Source organism: Monodelphis domestica, chromosome 5 (genome assembly GCF_027887165.1).
Source record: "Monodelphis domestica isolate mMonDom1 chromosome 5, mMonDom1.pri, whole genome shotgun sequence".
In the NCBI taxonomy this organism is placed as follows: Eukaryota; Metazoa; Chordata; class Mammalia; order Didelphimorphia; family Didelphidae; genus Monodelphis; species Monodelphis domestica.
In genome coordinates, this window is record NC_077231.1 from 323202182 (window position 1) to 323223604 (window position 21423).

At 43.0% G+C, this 21423-nt stretch overlaps 1 protein-coding gene across 1 annotated transcript in view; it reads left to right on the plus strand.

Moving 5' to 3' along the window:
- Positions 1 to 21423, plus strand: part of THSD7A (thrombospondin type 1 domain containing 7A) — a 360671-nt gene that overhangs the window by 144372 nt on the left and 194876 nt on the right. Inside the window, exon 2 of the mRNA XM_056800585.1 lies at positions 2840 to 3671. Within this exon, the coding sequence (XP_056656563.1) occupies positions 2840 to 3671 (832 nt within the window). The remainder of the gene's footprint in view (positions 1 to 2839; positions 3672 to 21423) is intronic.

The window sequence follows — 21423 nt, forward strand, 5'->3', positions numbered from 1 at the left end:
TGAAGCAAAAGTGGAGCCCCTGAGCCCTTTGAGAGGGAAACAGAGAGGAGAAGAGTGGGAGCACGAATTGGGAGGACTATCTCCTGGAGAAGGAGGCCCATGGCGTGGGGCACATTCTGAAGGAAGCTTGGGATTCTGGGAAGCAGAGGTGAGGAGGCCCAACATGCCAGGCACCCTGGGCAGGGCATCTAGGGGAACAGGGCATGCAGTCTGGTGAAGCCTGGAGCAATAGTGTGGAGGCACCTATGGTGGACGTTCAGGGGCAGGAAGGGGTTGGCATTTTCTCCTCCAGCCAATGGGAAGTTGTGGAAAGCTTTCAGTAAGGAGAGAGCACAGTCCCACATCACAGCTGGACCCATTAGCGATGGGGAGAGTTAGGTTACTGGATGCTGGCACTCCGGCTCTGACTTGGCCCGTCCGTAGTGCTCAAGCCTGGAATCTTCTCGGAAGAATGGAGGAACCACGGAAGAAAGTTGTTGACCAGAAGCCGGACTTTATCCCAGGAGCAGGAGCGTAAGCCAGGTTCAGGCTGGCATCACGTGGTAGAGTTACCCAGACGTCCTCCACAGGAGGCCCTTCTTCATTCACTTCACCCTTATTTGAGCCTGGGAAGAAGGGAGGGACTCGGCGGCCCATTTGGCACCACCCCTGTTTGTGGATGGGAGAAGCAGGCAGAGTAAGCCCCGCCTCTACGTCACGAGTTCTTGAAGGGCAGCTCTGGAGCGGGGCTGAGCGAAGATGCTCCTTTTATCCCCTTTGGTGTTGCTGTGAGGTTCTGGAGGGCATTTGAAGCGTGCCCAAAGGGCTTTCAGAGACCACAGACGCCCTTTGATCCAGCCGTACCCTGGCTGCGTGTGTCCCCAGAGATGAAGAAGGTGGGAAAGGACCGTCAGTACAAGAATACGTGTAGCTGCGCTTTTTGTGGCGGCAGACACCGGAACTAGAGGGATGTCTCTCAACTGGGGGCCAAGTGGCAGTGCGTGTGCCGATGGAAAGCTCCTGTGCTATAAGGAAGCATTCAGAAAGAGCTGGAAGACCTCCATGAGCCGAGGCTGAGTGAAACATGGTACCCAATTTGTGGGGGGATGGGCTGAGCCCCTCTCGGCACGGGGATGATCCAGGACCGTTCGGAGGGACTCGTAACAGAAGGCTCTCTCCAGCTCCGGAGGAAGGGCAGTGGGAGCAGGAACGAGAGAGAAGCACATGATTCATCACGCTTATTGGGTGTATGCTTGAGGGTTTGGCTGTATTCAATTATTTATCACAGACATGGACAACAGAAATATGTTTTCCATGATAATACAAGAGGGCCCAATGGAACCAGGGACAGAGAAGGGAGGGAGACAAATGAGATCCTATAACTTTGGAAAACTTCAGTGGGAAGTTGTTTAAAAAGAAAAAACTAAAACCATAAAAATTAAAAATATCTATTTACTTTGTTGATCCTTAGCCTATCTGAGCACCAGCAGAGGGTGGAGAGGCTTCCTGGCACCAATCACGGAGAGGGCCCGGCTGTGCTCATTCCATTCGGTGGCTAAGTAACGAGCCATCCTGCCTTCAGCCAGACGCTTGGTCCCACGAGGCCTCCTCCGTGCTTGTCTCTGTCTACTTAAGGACAGAAATGGCCCCCTCATCTCGGTGCCCCCCAAGAGGCCTGTAGATGAGGTCATGGAAGAAGCGTTGCCTGGCATCGGGGGAGAGGTGCATCCTGGATGTTGAGCTGAGGCGATCTTGAGGTCATCACCTCCAGGCCCTTTGGTTTACAGAACAGGAAACTGAGACCTGGATGGTTGCTGTCACTTTTTTATACTGCCTCAAATCCCAAGTGGCTGAGACAGACCCTCTCTCAGGCTGTCCAGTGCTCACTGATGGGGGCCCCCCTCCCGTCTTTGCCAGCCTGGGGCAATTGCCTGCAAATAGCATTTATTTCGCTCTGCCTCTGTGGCCAGGGACTCATAAAGGGCATGAAACGACAGATGGGTTTGCTTCTGATGTCAGGGAAGGGGAGCTATTGAGTGTCGGAAGCCTGAAGAAGACCCGTTCAGGGGCTCCCCTCGGGGTTAGCGCGTGCCCATGGAGGCACTTAAGGCTCCTTGTGAAGACGATGTGGCTCGCCGTCTAGAAGATGGAGACGCTTCTGCACACAAGATCTCCCCCTCTCAGAGTTGCCCATTATTAGTGACTGAGGAAGTCTTTGTGGAGCTGGAGCAGAGCTGTTCCCCAGCCAAGCCCCCGCCACCCTTTCCTGCATTGCCTGCGCTTCCTCGGTGAGCCATCCGCAGAGAGGATTTGGAGGGCTGGCTGGGTAATTCTGCGTGCAGAATGGGCAGAATGAGGCTTGCTATGATCCCGCCCTGGGTAGTGCTGGGTAAACGGTTTAATTTTTGGCAGGACGCGGCGGTTCTTCCCCCAAGTCTTCATGGCATGAAAAATGAATGAATAAATAAAAGGAATGAAGTGCCCAGAGGGGCTCACAAGGGGCCATCAGCTCTACCGGTGCTGAAATGGACTTGGTGGGTGGAAGCCAGGAGTGATGGATTCCCAATGAGACTGATCTCTAATGCCCTCCATGAGCAGAGATCTTGTCATTACCCAACACAAAAACACGGGAATATAGGCGAATGCACTTATAATGGGAAAGGACAAGAGAAAAGGCAGCCTGTTCATGGCACACACGCCCCCCTGACGCCCCTCCCTGTGCATGATAGATACCACAGAGACGGGCTGGTCCCAGGGAGGTCCCTGGGGGGAGCCTTTCCCTCTGGCCCCTTGGCAACAACTCCCTAAGCTTGGTCAGGAGACGCTGAGGGTCGCTGCTAACATGTGTCCTTTTTTGCAGGTCCTTGGGGCCGATGCATGGGAGACGGATGTGGTCCGGGTGGCATTCAGACGAGAGCGGTGTGGTGTGCCCACGCCGAAGGCTGGACGACGCTGCACACCAACTGTAAGCAGCCCGAGAAGCCAGGCACCCAGCAGGAGTGCTTCAAAGTCTGTGACTGGCACAAAGAGCTATATGACTGGCACCTGGGTACCTGGAACCAGTGCCAGCCTGTCATGTCCAAGAGCCTGGTGAAGCCAGCAGAATGCACCAAGGGGGAAGAGGGTATCCAGACCAGAGAGATCGCCTGCATCCAGAAATCCACTGGTGTCAGTGCCGATGACAGCATCTGTGAGTATTTTGAGCCCAAACCCCTCTTGGAGCAAGCCTGCCTCATCCCCTGCCCGCAGGACTGCATCGTGTCTGACTTCTCCCCTTGGTCGGAGTGCTCCAAGACATGTGGGAGTGGGCTGCAGCACCGCACACGGCACGTGGTGGCCCCCCCACAGTATGGTGGCTCTGCCTGTCCCAACCTGACTGAGTTTCAGATCTGCCAGTCCACTCCGTGTGAGGCAGAGGAGAGCCTCTACAGTCTGAATGTGGGGCCCTGGAGCACTTGTTCAATGCCTCACACGAGGCAAATGAGGCAGGCTAGGAAGCGTGGGAAGAACAAAGAGCGAGAGAGGGACCGAGAAAAAGGAGTGAAGGATCCCGAAGCCCGGGAGCTCATCAAGAAAAAGAGGAACCGAAACAGACAGAACAGGCAGGAGAACAAGCACTGGGACATCCAAATTGGCTATCAGACGCGGGATGTTGTGTGCATGTACAAGAACAGCACAACTGTTGACTTCAGGTAATGTGTTTGTTAATCTCTTCTACCCATTGGATTTATTTAGCCTGATAGGCTAGCAGCCAGTCGGTGCTCAAATCTGATATCCAGAGGGCTGAAAAAGAAAAACCTTCCCTGTCCAGGCTAAAAGCATTCTAAGAAGCATCCCCAAGTCAGGTGGGCACCATCAGTCCTAGGTAGATCCAAAGTTCCCATATTATTCAGCAAAGCCATCCCTGAACCTCAGATTTCCATACTCTGGGGCATACGCTTGGCACTTCTACCAGGCCACTGGCTGCCCTTCTCCCCTTTGCTTTCTTTCTCTCCTGATGGTCCATTAGAGCATCAGCCAGTTATGTCCTTTTCATCATGGTTCTGGATCTGTCTCCTTTCTTGCTTTCTTAATCCTTTGTCCATGTCCATCAGAAACAGAAATTCCTAAGTTAATAGGGAGAATTGAATGGCTTCCCCTCTCTGTTCTGGAGAGATAAAAGGACACTTAAATAAACAAGTTGTGCTATGACTACTTCACAGGATGGGAGACCCATTTAGGGAAGAGAAGCAACATATGTCACTCCATCCATCATCTCAAGTAGGAGTCAGCCAGGTGTGGATGCCAACAAACCTTTTCCCCTTGTGAATGAATATGTGATACGTCTCTCTCAAGACGGTGTTGTGTTAAATCTCTTGGGAGAGGAAACAGGAGCTAAGGCAAGTAGCCTTGTGTCTAGGAGAGGAAGAAGCAAAGAGGGGAAAGAGGAAAAACTAGAGAGTCAGTTCTTAAGAAGCAAGGAATTTGGTTAAAAAAATCAAGTTCGAGGTGATGAGTATGTAACTATCCCACAGAAAATCATTGGTCTGAGTAACAAACTTCGGCCTCAGCTACACATAGTTAACTGCCTGTATCACAGTTATATCCCTTTTAGGCATATAGTGTGGGGGACCCAGCATGAGCAGGCAGTTGTCACTAAATGATCAAGGGTTGAGTTGGACCTCTGGTCTGAGTATTTTTAAGAGAGATGCTAGGACAATGGAAGGAGAAGTAAATTTGGAATAAAAGAATATCAGTTCAAATCCTGGTTTCTAGATGTTCTTGGACAAGTCACACAATAATTGCTAGCATTTAAATAGTGCTTTAAGTTTGAAAATTCATTTACAAATATCCTATCATTTTAGCCTAAAAGACACTCTGCGAGATAGGTGCTTTTTAGCATTCTCATTTTGCAGATAGGAAACTGAGAAGACAGAAGTTAAGTGACTTGCCCAGAGTCACAAAGCTAGTAAGTGTCTGAAGCCAGATTTGGACTCGGGGATTCCTGAAGTCAAGACCTGTGCTCTAGCCACTATACCACCCAACTGCCCCTCATATAATAACCTTTTATCCTTCAGTTTCCTCCTCTGGAAACTGAAGTGTTTGGACTCAAAGAACTAGAAAGATTTGTCTAGATTCAAACCCAGGTTATAAAATTGAGTCCTTCGTTTTGTTCACCCATTTGAGCATGCCTGGGTTTAGCACCATGTAACTGAGCTTGCTTGTCTCTGTCCAAAGGCTGAAGGAACAAGCTTCACAGGTTTATGGCTTGGAAGGGAAGCATTCCAGGCAGCTGCTGAAATCCCTTTAGTCTTAGGACTTCAGATAAAAAAGCTCATCTCGTGGAGTTAACGTACCAAGGCACACAAGTGAGCTGTATGAGCGGCTCATACTCTCCAAATTACCCTATAAACAGAGTTTGCTCTAAACGCAAGTCTGGGGAGATATCAAAGGGGAGATTTCTTACTTATTTTATTGAACAAATAACCAGTTCCCAGGGAGGGAAGGGAGCTACAGAATTACAATTTAACCTTTTCCAGTCTCTCTCCCTCCTAGTTTTCCAGACTTTAGTGCAGATTCCTTCCTTTCATGCAGTCTATATTCCAGCCCAAATGGCCCACTTGCTCTTCCTTGGAGACAACATTCCATCGTCTCTCTCCTCCCTACTATTGCCAGGGCTGTCTGCTATGGCTGGAAAGTCTGTCTTTGGGCATTCAGTGAGAGAGCTTAATAAAGCAATTGTTCTCCAGCTCCCTTTGTCCTTCGCTCTCTCCTGCCCGGTCCTCTCCTTTATAATAAGGGCTCAATTAGGATATAATAAAAACTAGCTTGTCTGAATCTGGAGGCAGAATCCCTTAGAGAACGACAGGCACTGAATTAAACAAGGTTTGAATACAGTTGGGCAACTCCCAAGCATCACAATGCCAATTCGCAATACAGTTCCTCATGTTGTGGGGACCCCAAACCAAAAAATGATTTTGGTGGCTACTTCCAAACTGTACTTTTGCTACAGTTAGGATTCGGAATGTAAATACCTGATATGCATTATGTATTCTCATTGCTACAAATTGAGGGGTTGGGAACCGCTGGTCTAGACAGTGATGAGGAAGGGGAGAAAAGGAGGAAAGGGAATGACTTCACCATGGCTCACTGCACAAGGAGGTACATGTAGACAAAGAGAAAGTTCTGGGTAGACAGTTCAATCCTTACATCCACCAATGAGCCAAATAAGCCCCCAGCTGCTCAAGATTGTGTTCATTTGGGGGGCAGCAGCCTCGAACCTCCAATCAGTACATTGCTGGTGTCCAGGTATCCTGCCACCTTCTGCCTTTGGTAGAGAGCAAGATTCCTTGAACTCCTTGTGCCCTTTGAGGTTATTGTCCCCTATGGTCATCCAATACCTTTATCCAGCTTGGAAAACTTCCCATCCCATCAGCTCCTTTTCCAATGGGAAGCTACATCTGGAATGTAATCCTTCTGTTCCTAATGGAATGATTTTCTTATTTTAAAACATAGGTTGGGTTACCTCCTATGGAAATCCTTCCTTGAACTCAAATTATTACTGCCTTTTCAAAAAATTCTGTGTTTATTTCTCATACCTATTTACATGATCGGAAGTATGGTGTAATGGAAAGAAGACTGACCTCACAGTCAGGGACTTAGAAAAAGGAAGACCTGAGTACAAATATTGCTTTAGCCAGATAGTGGGTTGTGTGACCCTGGGCAAGTCATTTAGCCTGGATTCAAGGCTTACCTCTGATATTCATTAGTTTTGTGGCCCTGGACAATACACTTAACTTAGTCTTCTAAGCAATTCTCTAAGATTTTAAACTGCAGAGAAGAAATTGAGCATTGGCAGAGGGAATTTCCTGCCCAGGAAGTTCTCTAGACCAGTGTCATCATATGGCAATCCATGTCCTAGTCAGTATTTAGGCTATAAGGAGGATGTAAGCTTACAGGTTTTGGGGTGGACAATGTGACAAAGACTTTTTTCCATTTTGTGTTTTTGTCCATTAACATGGCACCTGTTGCATTAGGTGTGGGAGGGGCACTGAATAATGCTTGGGAAGTTGAGAGGGTACATTGCTTTAGTATAGGTCCCCAGGCTCAGAAACTGGGAATGGATAATGCAGATTGCCTGAGTCTTAGTCTTTTGCTCACACATCTTTTATTATAGACATTGTCAGCTCTGGTTAGATGAAACTTAAGAGCATTTTCAAAATCTAGCTCTCCTCTCTCAGTTGGTGAAGAAGCAGTGATCCTTCTTCTTGACAGATCCAGTTCCCCGCAGTTTGTGTCCTCATTCCCCTCCACCTTGGATATTCATTACCTGAGTGACCCTGGGCAATCACTTAACCTCACTGTCTCTCAGTTTTGTTATCCATAAAATGAGGGGTGTGAGTTCATCCGCCTTTAAGGTCCTTTCTAGATGGAAACCCATGAATGAATTTCAACTTCCTCTGCATTTTCCCTTCCCATCCCTTCCCTTCCCTTCCATTCCCTTCCCTTCCCTTCCCTTCCCTACCCTTCCCTTCTCCTCTTCCCTTCCCTTCCCTTCCCTACCCTTTCCTTCTCCTCTTCCCTTCCCTTCCCTTCCTTTCCCTTCTCCTCTCCTCTCCTCTCCTCTCCTCTCCTCTCCTCTCCTCTTCTCTCCTCTCCTCTCCTCTTCTCTTCTCTTCTCTTCTCTTCTCTTCTCTTCTCTTCTCTTCTCTTCTCTTCTCTTCTCTTCTCTTCTCTTCTCTTCTCTTCTCTTCTCTTCTCTTCTCTTCTCTTCTCTCTCTCCTCTGTGTCTCTCTGTCTGTCTGTCTCTCCCTCTCTCTGCCTTTCCCTCTTTATTAACTTCCTAGCAACAGGCTCATAGCCACTCTAGGATTTTAAAAAATCCTTCCTTGACCCTATCATCCCATACCACTCTTTCCTTTAGCTAGCAGTCTCCTAGAAAGAATGATTTATACTCTAACCCCTAACTTTTCATACCCTCATTAGCAAAATTCCAACTCCTCACACCAGGTACATGTCTTCCTCAGACATCATTAGTAACCATTTAATTACTAAATTGCTACATTGGCTCTTCTCAGTCCTCTTTCTTGATCTTTCACTCTGTTTCACAGTATCATCCACATAGTATTTTCTTTCAGAATTTCTATGCTTTTGCTCATTCTTCTACTTTCCTAACTATTCCTTCAGACTACTTCAAGGGTTAGCCACAATCTGTCTACATGCCAAAGGGAAGCATCCTCAAGGCTCTTACTGTCCTTGAGCCTCTTCTTTTTGTCAAGGGGAGTAATCATCTGTTTCCATGGTTTTAATTATAAATCCTGGGCAGATACATTCCAAATCTATCTCTCCAACCCTAATTTCTCTACAGAGATCTCTCTCCAGTGCTATGATCCAATTGACTGCTGTACATCTGTATCTGAACACTGAATGGCACCTCAAGAACAACATAGTCTCAGTCTCATGGCATAGAGCCCTTGTGACTGTTCTAGAGTACAAGTCTCAAGGCATTTGCAATGTGAAGTTGTCTTTGTAGTTCTTTTTTTTCTTTCTCTGTTTTTCCTCTTCTTCCTTCCTCACTCTGGTCTTTCTTTTTTCTTTCTTTCCTTCCTTCCTTCCCCCCCCCCCCCTTATTTTATCTCTTTGCTTCCTTCTTCTTAGGGATTTAACTCCTGCTGCTCAAGTCAATGTACTTTGCTCTCCCACATGACACAATTTTCTCCTCTCTGCTTTGCCTCTCTCCTCATATTCACTGCTCCATTTCTTGCCGTTCTCATCCTGCAGAGCTGAGAATATATCTGGACTACCTGCATTGCAAGTCTTCCTCCATTTCTTTGAATCTTCCCTGGCAGTCCTTGTTCCCAGAACAAGCTCTCAGGAATTTCCCCTCCCCAGAAAAATATAACAGGTGATTACACATTATTTCATCCCCTGCTTCTGTCAGTAGGTTCTACCATCTCTCTGCAGCTGCCTATGGGTGAATGAATATGCTACAGCCAGCAACCATGGCTTGGCCCATTTCATGGGAATTTTACTGTTCAATTAAAACGTGTAATTAAAAGAGTTTAGTTGTCCTAAGTTAACCAATCTATTAAATATACCACAGATCATTTGGCACAGGCACCTTCCCACCAGTAGAAGCTGCTATCCTGTTGTGACAGGATTCTTGTTCTGCATCTTTGTGATACCTGCACTCAGATACATACATGTGAAGGTACACAGACATGTTCCTATAATGCCCTTTTATATTCAGTTCCACATTCCAAAAGACAAATCTTTCCCTGTCTAATTGTGAAAAATAGACACCTCGCCCTTGTGTAATTAAAAAGCATGAAGGTATATCAGCCCAATTTTAATTCACACTAAAATGATGATTCTGTGTATTATGTTTCTTCACTTAATGCACTGAAAATCTCCTTCAGAAAGTGAAAGAGTTGGAGACAGATGAAGACCAGAAAGTGGAGAGTAGCACCCAATATGGTGGCCTTTTCCAATCAATTGTGCTTTGCTTCTACTAATTCTTACTTCAATGAGGCAGACATTGTATAAAATAGACATTTAAATAGCTAGAAGAAGAAAAGAAAGAAAGAAAGAAAGAAAGAAAGAAAGAAAGAAAGAAAGAAAGAAAGAAAGAAAGAAAGAAAGAAAGAAAGAAAGAAAGAAAGAAAGAAAGAAAGAAAGAAAGAAAGAAAGAAAGAAAGAAAGAAAGAAAGAAAGAAAGAAAGAAAGAAAGAAAGAAGAAAGAAAGAAAGAAAGAAGAAAGAAGGAAAGAAGGAAAGAAGGAAAGAAGGAAAGAAGGAAGGAAAGAGGAAGAAAGGAAGGGAGGGAGAGGGGGAAGGAAGGGAAGAAAGAACATTTATTCAATACTTACTATGGGTCACCCACTACACTGAGTGATAGAAATAGAAAAGTAAGCACCCACAGAGAAAAGCAGCAGACATGTACAGGCTTCTGGAGTATAGGATAGAGCCTGATCCAGGGACCTAGGTATTGCCTTCTAACTCTATAGGCTCTGCCACTCTGTAACATTACCTCATTATTAACATGGAACCAGCTAATTCAGTTCTTCATTTTCCAGTGAGTTTGCCAAGCACTTTCCTCCCTACAGCCTTGTGGAGTCAATACCTTCCAATCAGCTTATAGACAAAGAGAGAGATGATCAGAGTCATTCAGTAACTTCCCTCTGATCTCCCAGCCAGTAAGTGTTCAAAGAGGGATTACCACTGGGCTTCCATCTCCACAACAAGCCCTCTCTCTCTCCATACTCTACAGGAATACATAAAGAATTCTTTAATCAAAATGAAATTTTCTACCAAGATGACAATTATTTCAGCCATCCCACCTACAAGTCCATATCAGTGAAGCCTGAGGTGTGCTAAATTTGATATAAAAATATGACTACTGCCATAAATATAAACTCAATATACTGATTTTACACCAAGATCCAATTTAAAGGGAACAGAGACATTTTGAGGGAGTTTATTTTCCTTACTCCTAATAGTGACTCCTAGTCACAGTGATGGCCGGGGATAGGAAAATGAGGGCCAATTGTCTCTTGGCTGCATTGAGAAGGACATCAAACATCAGGAGGCGCTCACCCTCACGTTCCCCATCTGCTCAGATCCTGTCTAGAATACAGTGTTTGTTGCTGAGGAGTCACACTTTAGAAAGGCTGCTGATGAACTAGAGAACATCTGGAGGAAGGCCATGAGGATGAGGAAGGGCCCCCAGCTTCTTTATTAATGAGCATTGGTTGATGGAACTGAGAAGGTTTTCCATGGAGAAGAAAACGTGTTTGAGTCATGGAAGTGCCAGCATGCCAAAAAGGGTTGTAGTTTGTCCTACCTGGCCACGGAAATCATGACCAGCAACAATGGAAAAATTTTCAAAAAGGCAGGTTTTGTTTTATAGAAGGACAAGCTCCCTATAAGATGTGCCCCAAAGTGGGAGCTGCTGCCTGGTGATGGAGGTCCTCCCTTCCTCTGGGAGACGGCTTCTTTTCATTCAGGAAGTTGCTGAGGGCGCACTTGTTGTTGAATGGGTGGTAGTAGATGGCTAGTGAGCCCCCTTTCATCTCGGGGGTTCAGTGCCCCTGGCTTGTCATCCTCCCTCATTCATTATACAGCCCTTCTTACCAGGAATGAATGAGTGTTTTCTCAGCACCTTTAAAACTGATATTCGCTGCTTCTCCAGTTCAATATGCCATGGAATTTGCTAAGAATATCTGGGATGATGACATTTCCACAAAGTGTCTCCCTCACATATGCTTGCTGTGCAAAGAAAATAAAAGATGCTCATTGGGAAATGTGTTGGTAGAGCTCGACCCAGCGCTGCCTGCTTGATTTCAAAGGCAATCCACTGTACCTGAGTGATCAGTGAAGCAGGAATGAGGGGATGGGAGCACCCTGGCCTGCTCAGGGTCTTCACGGGCAACAAGGAATATTTGTACACTTGGGGGTCAGCAAAGAAAATGGGACTCGTGAAAACAGCCCTAGACGCAGGCATGTGGCAAGGGGAGGAAGACCAGGTAAATGACACATACGAGAAATCCTTAGTGGGCCCTCCTCAAAATGGCATGACCTTTGTATGTAATTGCAGAGTTCACACTGGGCTACACTCTTTTTTCTCCTCTTTATTATTATAATTATTTAAACAAGCATTAATACCATTGGTTCTCTATGTTCTTTCATCTCCCCATCCCTTCCTTGCCTGCCACCACAAAGACACACAAACACACGTGCACACACACACACACACACTCATGGAGAGGGCATTGATGCACTGACTTTGGGGTCAGGAAGACCAAAGTTCAAATCTGACTCCAGACAGTTATTAGCTCTGGGACCCTCGCTAAGTCATTGAGCCTCTGTCTTGGTTTTTTCCTTTACAAAATGGAGTTAATGCATCTCCCTCCCTGGATTGTTGTGAGGATTAAATATTTGTGATGTGCTAAGTACAGAGCAGGTAGCTCATCAATGCTTTGTCCCTTCTTTTCTCCCTCATTCTCACTTTACCTCTGTGGATGAAATCATAGACCTGGACCAGTGGCTGATAGGAAGCATTGAGTGATTGGAGTGATTGAAGACTAACAAATGGTTGCATTGTTGTTGTTGTTTGATTTCCATTCTGATCATCCCTCCTCCTCTGGGTGTTTGTCCTGGTCCTCCATATACCCTCTCTACCGTGACCCTGGAGAGCTTTGGTCTAGGGTGTCATGCAGGTTACCCATGCTTTACCCATGAAGAGAGTCGAATGGACACAAGCTGGCTGCCAGCCAAGGACTAGCCCACATAAGTAGAGTCTCCTGACCTTGGGTGATAGAGGCATGCAAGGGAAAAGGCAGCAAGTCAGCAGAGGGGAGCTTCCATCTTCCAGCGTCGCCGGACCAAGGTCCTTGGGACCGAAGATGTGAGAAAACTGGAAAATTGCAAAGCGCTAGACAGTGAAGGGCCATAAACGGAGAGCTTTAAGGATTCACTAAGTGGTGAATCCTTTGGCCAATGTCCTTCATGGAGCAGACAAGGATGGATGGTGGAGTTAGTAGCATCCACAGTTAGTTCTCTCTAAAAGCCATGCTGGGGGCAGGGGAACCAGAGGAGGCCTTCTACAAAAGGTGAGGTTAGAACAGAGAGAAGGGAGAGGATGCCATGTCTGAGGGCAGTGAGTGAAAAAAAGCAGTACCACTCATGACAATAGAAGGATTGCTACCACCATAGAAGAACTAGAACCTGAATATAAATGAAAACAGACTAAATTTTATTTCCTCTCTAGTCAAAGCAACATGTGTCTTCTTTCACTCCATGGTAAACATGGAAGTCTGTATTATATGATAATATATGTACAACCGATATCACATTACCTACCTCCTTGGGGAGCAAGAGGGAAAGAACATGGATTGCAAAACATGAGAAAACAAATGCTGAATAATCATATTGATGTGTAATCTGGAAAAAATGAAAATCTATTTTAATTTTTTTAAAGAAAAAGCTGAGTCAGGGATGGGAGCATTAATATTCAAAGGACAGCAAGATGGCAAGTGATGTTGGATCACAGGAGTAAGGTGTAAGAAGACTGGAAAAGTAGAAGGGCGCAGGTAACAAAGAGACTTAAACAGAGATATTTTTATGATGAAGGTAGAAGGGAGCCATTGGAGGGTATCGGTATAGGATGATGGAATTGGAGGGTAACTTGGTCAACCTATTTGAGAGGGAGGAGAATCTATGATTCTCTTTAGCAAATCAACTATGAGCCTTAGTTTCCTCATTGTGTAATGTGCTTGCAGGATCATTGATTTCAAGTGAGAAGACATTTCATAAGTTTTTAATTCTGTCTCCTGTCTTTACAAAAGAGGGAGTTTAGAATCAGAAAGGTTAAATTAAGACTTAACCAAAGCCAAGCAGGAAGGAAATGGCAGATTTGGAATTTAAGTGAGATGCTCTGATTCTTAATTTCCTTATTGGGTAGTTGTGGAGTCAGAAGGGTCCTCCAGGTTCATTCTGCAGATGAACAGACTCAGGTACAATGGCAGGAAGAAGAGTCTGTAGAAATCTGGGTGCTCTTCTTGCTGGCTTCTTTTTAAATCATTATCAGATTTTCTTTTTTTTTTCACTTAACAAAAATCTTTTTTTCTCCCCATCAATGGAATGTCTCTTCCTTGAATTTCCTTAATGTGCTATTATTCTAGAGGAAGCTAGCAGTTACAAGACAAGAAAGTACAGGTGAGGGAGAGGATCAGAGAAATCCCAGGGGCCAGAGCACATGGAGAACATTGAACAATGACATTTAAAACAACAGTTCAAAAAAAGAAGTCAGAAGGAGAAGCCTTGGAAACAAATAGAATTCTAGGTTTTAAATTCGAGAGAGACCTTTGATATTAGTTGTGAAGAAGCCATGAGAAGCTCCTGAAAAGCAGGTCTAACTGACCAACTTGCCAACTCTCTCTTTGGCTTTTTACTGCTCCAATCATTATGGTCACTGAGCCATGCATTTCACTGGGCACTGGCCTTCACCAGCCTCCTCTTTCAGAAGGAGGAAGGGCACTAATGATTACTAAAATCCCACACCACCAAATCCACTTTTTGGGAACTGGGCCAAGGACATTCGATATTCCTGAAGATTCTTCTCAGGCACTAGGAGGCTTTGCTGAGAAGGGGGTACGGGGAGTACTGGAATTCCTGGACCAACTCACAGGGGACAATTGAAGGCATTGTGCTCTTCTGGAAATCTGTCCCAATGGAGCCACAAGTGGCCCCCAATAATGTGTGTGTAGTCTTCTTCAGAGGATCCCACATGCAAGATTCCTTGGCTGAGATCCCTCTCCCATGAAACCAGCTAAGGACATATCTTCACTATCTCCCATAACGGCTAAAAACTCTTTCTTTATTCACATAACCACCAGCCTCAGGCATGCCCTCCGATATAACCTAGGTGCTTCCTAAAAGGGTATCCAATGGCCAAACTCAACAGTGTCTCATCAAGGTGACAGAAGAACAAAATAAGGGAAGGCCAGTGGGAGGATCTTTTTTGGGTATGTGGGACTGGAACTTGAACTCACAGTTACCAGCACTGATTGTGCTTTTAACTGTGTTTTTTTGTTTTTGTTTTTAAACATTATTTTATTTGGTCATTTTCATACATTATTCATTGGAAACAAAGATCATTTTCTTTTCCTCCCCTTCCCCTCCTCCTACCACCCCTTCCCTAGCTGATGCGCAATTCCACTGGGTATCACATGTGTCCTCAATCCGAACTCATTTCCATGTTATTGGTTTTTTGCATTAGGGTGTTCATTTAGAGTCTCTCCTCAATCATATCCCTTCCACCCCTGTAGTTAAACAGTTGCTATTCCTCGGTGTTTTTACTCCCACAGTTTGTCCTCTGCGAGGATAGTGTTTTTTCTCATAGATCCCTATAAATTGTTCAGGGACATTACATTGCCACTAATGGAGAAGTCCGTTTCATTCGATCGTACCACGGTGTGTTTGTCTCTGTGTACAATGTTCTCCTGGTTCTGCTCCTCTCGCTCTGCATCACTTCCTGGAGGTTGTTCCAGTCTCCATGGAATTTCTCCACTTTATTATTCCTTTTTGCACAATAGTATTCCATCACCAACATATACCACAATTTGTTCAGCCATTCCCCAATCGAAGGGTATCCCCTCATTTTCCAATTTTTGGCCACCACAAAGTGCATCTATGAATATTCTTGTACAAGTCTTTTTCCTTATTATCTCTTTGGGGTACAAACCCAGCAGTGCTATGGCTGGATCAAAGGGCAGACAGTCTTTTAGCGCCCTTTGAGCATAGTTCCAGATTGCCCTCCAGAATGGTTGGATTAATTCACAACTCCACCAGCAATGAATTAGTGTCCCTACTTTGCCACATCCCCTCTAGCATTCATTACTTTCCTTTGCTGTCATGTTGGCCAATCTGCTAGGTGTGAGATGATACCTCAGAGTTGTTTTGGTTTGCAACTCTCTGATTATAAGAGATGTAGAACACTTTTTCATGTGCTTATTAATAGTTTTGATTTCTTTAACTGAAAACTGCCTATTCATGTCCCTTGCTCATTTATCAATTGGAGAATGGCTTGATTTTTTTTCTACAACTGGTTTAACTCTTTATAAATTTGAGTAATTAAACCTTTGTCAGAGGTTTTTGTTATGAAGATTGTTTCCCAATCTGTTGCTTCCCTTCTGATTTTGGTTACATTGGTTTTGTTTGTACAAAAACTTTTAATTTGATGTAGTCAAAATTATTTATTTTACATTTTGTGGCTCTTTCTAAGTCTTTCTTGGTTTTAAAATATTTCCCTTCCCAAAGGTCTGACATGTATACTATTCTATGTTCACCTAATTTACTTTTAGTTTCCTTCTTCATGTTCAAGTCATTCACCCATTCTGAGTTTATCTTGGTGTATGTCTAAGGTGTTGATCCAAACCTAATCTCTCCCACACTGTCTTCCAATTTTCCCAGCAATTTTTATCAAATAGTGGATTTTTGTCCCAGAAGGTGGGTCTTTGGGTTTGTTATAGACTGTCTTGCTGAGGTCATTTACCCCAAGTCTATTCCACTGATCCTCCTTTCTGTTTCTTAGCCAGTACCAAATTGTTTTGATGGGCTCCCTACCCCAGCATTTATTGTGGATTGAGAGGTGATCAATGAATATGTAACATAGCATAGGTCTTAACATTGGTTGAATAGACAATGACAAGATCAGAGAAGGTGGAGATTCACCTGACATGCGCTTTTCAAAGGAATGTGATTTGACCAGGTGAGAGCTAAGCCTTTGTGGGGGCTCAGGAATTTTCCTGCCATTTGGACTGTAATTTCTTATACAAAGATCATTAACTGATCTGCCCAAGTATCTGATAAATGAATATATATAATACAATATCAATACATCAATCATACTTCCCAGATGCCAACATGCCTGGTATGCTACAATGGGCATCCTTGTTTTACTCTTGATCTTATTGGGAAGGCTTCAAGTTTATCCCCATTGCAGATGAAGTTTGCTGATGGTTTTAGATATATACTGTTTATTATTTTTAGGAAAGGCCCTTCTATTCCTATATTTTCTAGTGTTTTCAATAGAAATGGGTGTTATATTTTATCAAAGGCTTTTTCTGCATCTATTGAGATAATCATGTAATTTTTGTCAGTTTGCTTGTTAATATGGTCAATTATGTGGATGGTTTTCCTAATATTGAACCATCCTTGCATTCCTGGTATGAATCCTACCTGATCATAGTGAATAACCCTTGTGATGACTTGCTGGAGTCTTTTTGCTAGTATCCTATTTAAGATTTTTGCATCTATATTCATTTGGGAGATTGGCCTATAGTTTTCTCTCTCTGTTTTTAACCTGCATGGCTGGGATCAGTACCATGTTTGTGTCATAAAAAGAATTTGGTAGAACCCCTTCTTGGCTTATTCTGTCAAATAGTTTGTATAATATTGGGATTAGTTGTTCTTTGAATGTTTGATAGAATTCATTTGTGAATCCATCTGGACCTGGGGATTTTTTCTTAGGGAGTTCTTTGATGGTTTGTTCAATTTCTTTTTCTGATATGGGGTTGTTTAGGTCATTTATTTCTTCCTCTTTTAGTATAGGCAATTTATATTTTTGTAAGTATTCATCCATATCACCTAGATTGCCATATTTGTTGCCATATAATTGAGCATAGTAGTTTTTAATAATTGCCTTAATTTCTTCTTTATTAGAGGTGAGGTCTCCCTTTTCATCTTGGATACTGTCAATTTGGTTTTTTTCTTTCCTTTTTTTAAATTAGACTGACTAGTACTTTGTCTATTTTATTTATTTTTTCAAAGTACCAGCTTCTAGTCTTATTTATTAAATCAATAGTTCTTTGACTTTCAATTTTATTGATTTCTCCTTTGATTTTTAGGATCTCTAATTTAGACTTCATCTGAGGATTTTTAATTTGTTCACTTTCTAGTTTTTTAATTTGCATGCCCAATTCATTGACCTCTGCCCTTCTTAATTTGTTAATATATGAACTCAAGGATATAAATTTCCCCCTGAATATTGCTTTGGCTTCATCCCATAGATTTTGAAAGGATGTCTCATCATTGTCATTTTCTTCAATGAAATTATTAATTGTTTCTATGATTTTTTTTCTCTAATTAACAGATTTTGGAGAATCATATTATTTAATTTCCAATTAATTTTTTATTTTCTTCTCCATGTACCCTTACTGATTATTATTTTTATTGCATTATAATATGAAAATATTGCATTTATTATTTCTACTTTTCTGCATGTTTCCCATGTTTTTATGCCCTAGGACATGGTCAATCTTTGTTTATGTACCATAGGCTGCTGAAAAGAAGGTATATTCCTTTTTGTCCCTATTTATTTTCTCCATATATCTATTAACTCTAATTTTTCTAAGATTTCATTCACATTTCTTACCTTTTTTATTTATTTTTTTGGTTTGATTTATCTAGTTCAGATAGAGGAAGGTTCAGATCTCCCACTAGTATAGTTTTTCTATCTATTTCATCCTTGAGCTCCTCTAGTTTCTCCTTTAGAAATTTGGATGTTCTGCCATTTGGTGCATACATATTGAGTACAGATATTTCCTCATTGCCTATACTGCCTTTTATCAGGATGTAATTACCTTCCCTATGTCTTTTAACTAGATTTATTTTTACTTTGGCTTTGCCAGATCTCATGATTGCGACTCCTGCTTTCTTTTTATCAGTTGATGCCCAATAGATTTGGCTCCATCCTCTTACTTTCACCCTATGCGTACCTACCTTCTTCATGTGTGTTTCTTGCAGACAGCATATGGTAGGGTTTTGGATTCTAATCCACTCTGCTATTCCCTTGTGTTTTATGGGTGAGTTCATTCCATTCACATTCAGAGTTATGATTACTATCTGTGTATTTTCCAGCATTTTGATATCTACTCCTGGTCCTGCCTTTTCTTCTTTCACTCTTTCCTTCTACACCAATGTTTGTTTTTAATCAGTCCCCCTAGTTCCCACCCTTATTTTATTTCCCTTTCTACCCCACTCCCTTCTTATTCCCCCCTTTATTTTCCCCTGTAATCTTTTTTAAAATTGCCCCCCACCCTCTCCTTCCCTTGTACTGCTTCCCTCCCCACCAGTCCATTTTTTACCCTTCTACTCCCCTATAGGGCGCAAATCTATTCTCTGCCCCAATGGATTGGATTGTTCTTCCCTCTTTGGGTCAGTTTCAAAGCAAGTAAGAGTTGAGTATTTCCTATCTCCAACCTCTTTATCCTTCCAATGTCTCAATGTTCTCCCCCCTCCCGCCATGAGCTTCTTTGTGATGTATAAATGTACCCCCTTTTTTTCTTTTCCCATTTCTTTAATATTAACCTCTTTTTTAGCTCTTGTTATGTGTATATACACACATATGTATTTATGCATGCATATATCTATATACCTATTTATGTCTTGTCCTTTCATCCTATACAGTTTGTCACTGTTCCCTCTAATTTCTAGCTGCCCAGGTGATAGCAACAGTTTTTAAGATACCAATGACCTCTTTTCTTATAGGGATACATATCATTTTAACTTATTGAGTCTCTTAAAAATTTTTTTGTTGTTTTTTTGTTTTTCTTTTCCCCCTCTTTTTTAATTACCTTTTGATGATTCTCTTGAGTTCTGTGCTTGGACATCAAATTTTCTGTTCAGATCTGGTCTTTTCTTTATGAATGCTTAGAATTCTTCTATTTGTTGAATGACTACACTTTCCCCTGTAAGAATATAGTCAGTTTTGGTGGGTATTTGATTCTTGGTTGTAGACCTAGTTCCCTTGCTTTCCAGAATATCATATTCCATGCCATTTGGTCCTTCAGTGTGTATGCAGCCAGATCCTGTGTTATCCTCACTGTGTTTCCATGGTATCTGAATGGCTTCTTCTTGGCAGTTTGTAATATCTTTTCTTTGGTCTGATAGTTTTTGAATTTGGCTATAACATTCCTGGATATTGTCAGTTGGGGATTAAATACAGGAGGTGACCTGTGGATTCTTTCAATCTCCACTTTCCCCTCTTGTTCTAGAATACCGGGACAGTTTTCCTGAATAATTTCCTGTAGTATTATGTCCAGGCTTTTTCTTTTGTCATGGTCTTCTGGTAAACAAATGATTCTGAAATTGTCTCTTCTCGAACGATTTTCTAAATCTTCTGTTTTGTGAATGAGATGCTTCATATTTTCCTCAATTTTTTCATTCTTTTTGTTTTGTTTTATAGTGTCCTTCTGCCTTGCCTTGTGAGGTCACTTAATTCCAGTTGTTGTATTCTGGTTCTTAAAGAGTGGATTTCATCCCTGGCTTTTTAGTCATCCTTTCCCTTCTAGTCTGATTTTATTTGAAGGTCGTCTTTCATCCTCTTTACCTCGTCTTTCATCTCCTTTGCCTCATCTTTCATCTCCTTTGCTTCATTTTCCAGCTGGTTGATTTTGGCTTTCAAGACACTATTTTCTCATTTTAGTTCAAGTGCCTCTGTTTCCAGATGACTTATCTTAATTTTTAAGTTCTTTCCCCAATTGTCTTCAGCCTCTCTTAATTGTGTTTTGAGTTCTTCCACAGACTGTATCCAATTTGCTGAGATTTTTTATTCATCATTTGCTGATCTTTCCCCTTCTGTTCCATTTGCTGAGTAGAAGCTGTCTATTGTAGTTTCTTTCTTCTTTTTCTGTTGTTTGCTCAAATTCACCCCTTCTTTACTCCCTGTATTTGTCTGTGCTCTTTCTCCTCTCTCTCTCTCTTTTTTTTTTTGGTTTTGGGGGCTTCTGTCAGTCTCCCCTCTTGGAACTTTAACAGAAGATCTCTCGGTGTAGTCTCTGGTGGTGGGTTGTTGGGGTTTGAGCTTCCCTGTCCTCTGGAGGCTTTTGATTGGATTAAAGTCCAGCAGTCATTGAGGATGGGTGTGGAGCCTGGGCTTCCCTGAGTTCTGGAGGCTTTTGATGGGGTTAAGTTCAGCTTAATTGGGCTGGGTGTGCTCTGAGTACAAAACTTCCTGGAAGGCAGGAGCAAATATGGAGTATCTCCACAGCTCTGGCCAGGCTGCCAGGTCTATGCTCCCTCTCTAGATCCTTCCCCTTCATCTGTGCTGGATGCTCTGAACTTGGCACAGTTCTGCTCACAAGGTACACCCTCCAGACCAGCACCTTTGCCCGCCCAGAAGTTCCCGCTGCCGCTGGAGTCTCAGCACTCTGGGTGGGAGGGGGTGTGGGTCCTGGGACCTTCTTTCTGTCTTCCCCTTAAACCCGAGTGTTCTCGGATTCCAGCTTTTTGGGGGGGGCATGCCTTTTGAATTAGGTTCAGCAGGAGAGTTCTTGACTCTATCTTGTTGTTAAGTTCGTTTTTCAATCCCCTAGGAGCATTCAGTTTGTGATCAGTTAGGAAAGGTATTCAGAGGTCTGAACTTCTTCTCCTTCTAGGCCGCCATCTTGACTCTGCCTCTCTTAACTCTGTTTTAATGATGATGATGACATGAATAACAATAGAATAGCATTTAAATATGATGATTTATATATAGATATATACAAATCTATGTATATCGAATATGTAGATTGTAAATATTGCATATGTTTGGACACAAGAATATTTGTAAGGCATTTTGAAACTATTCTTATGTCCAAATGTATTTTCTTGTGTTTGCAAATACATTTTAAAATGTTTGCAAAATGCTTTATAAGAATTATTGTGTCCAAATACATAACAGTCCTGAGAGATAGCTGCTATTATTATTGTTCCCACACTGAACCTAAAAGAGGTTTTCCCTTGCCAGGGGTGTGTAAGCTAATAAGTAGCAGAGGCAGGGTTTGTCCTGAGCTCTTCTGGACTCCAAGTCTGACACTCTATCCTTTGGGCCACCAAGCTTGGCTTCTCCATAATGGGCTTAGAACAAAGTTCCAAGCAAAGATATAGAAAGAAATGTATATACTTTTGGATTGACAAATGTTGG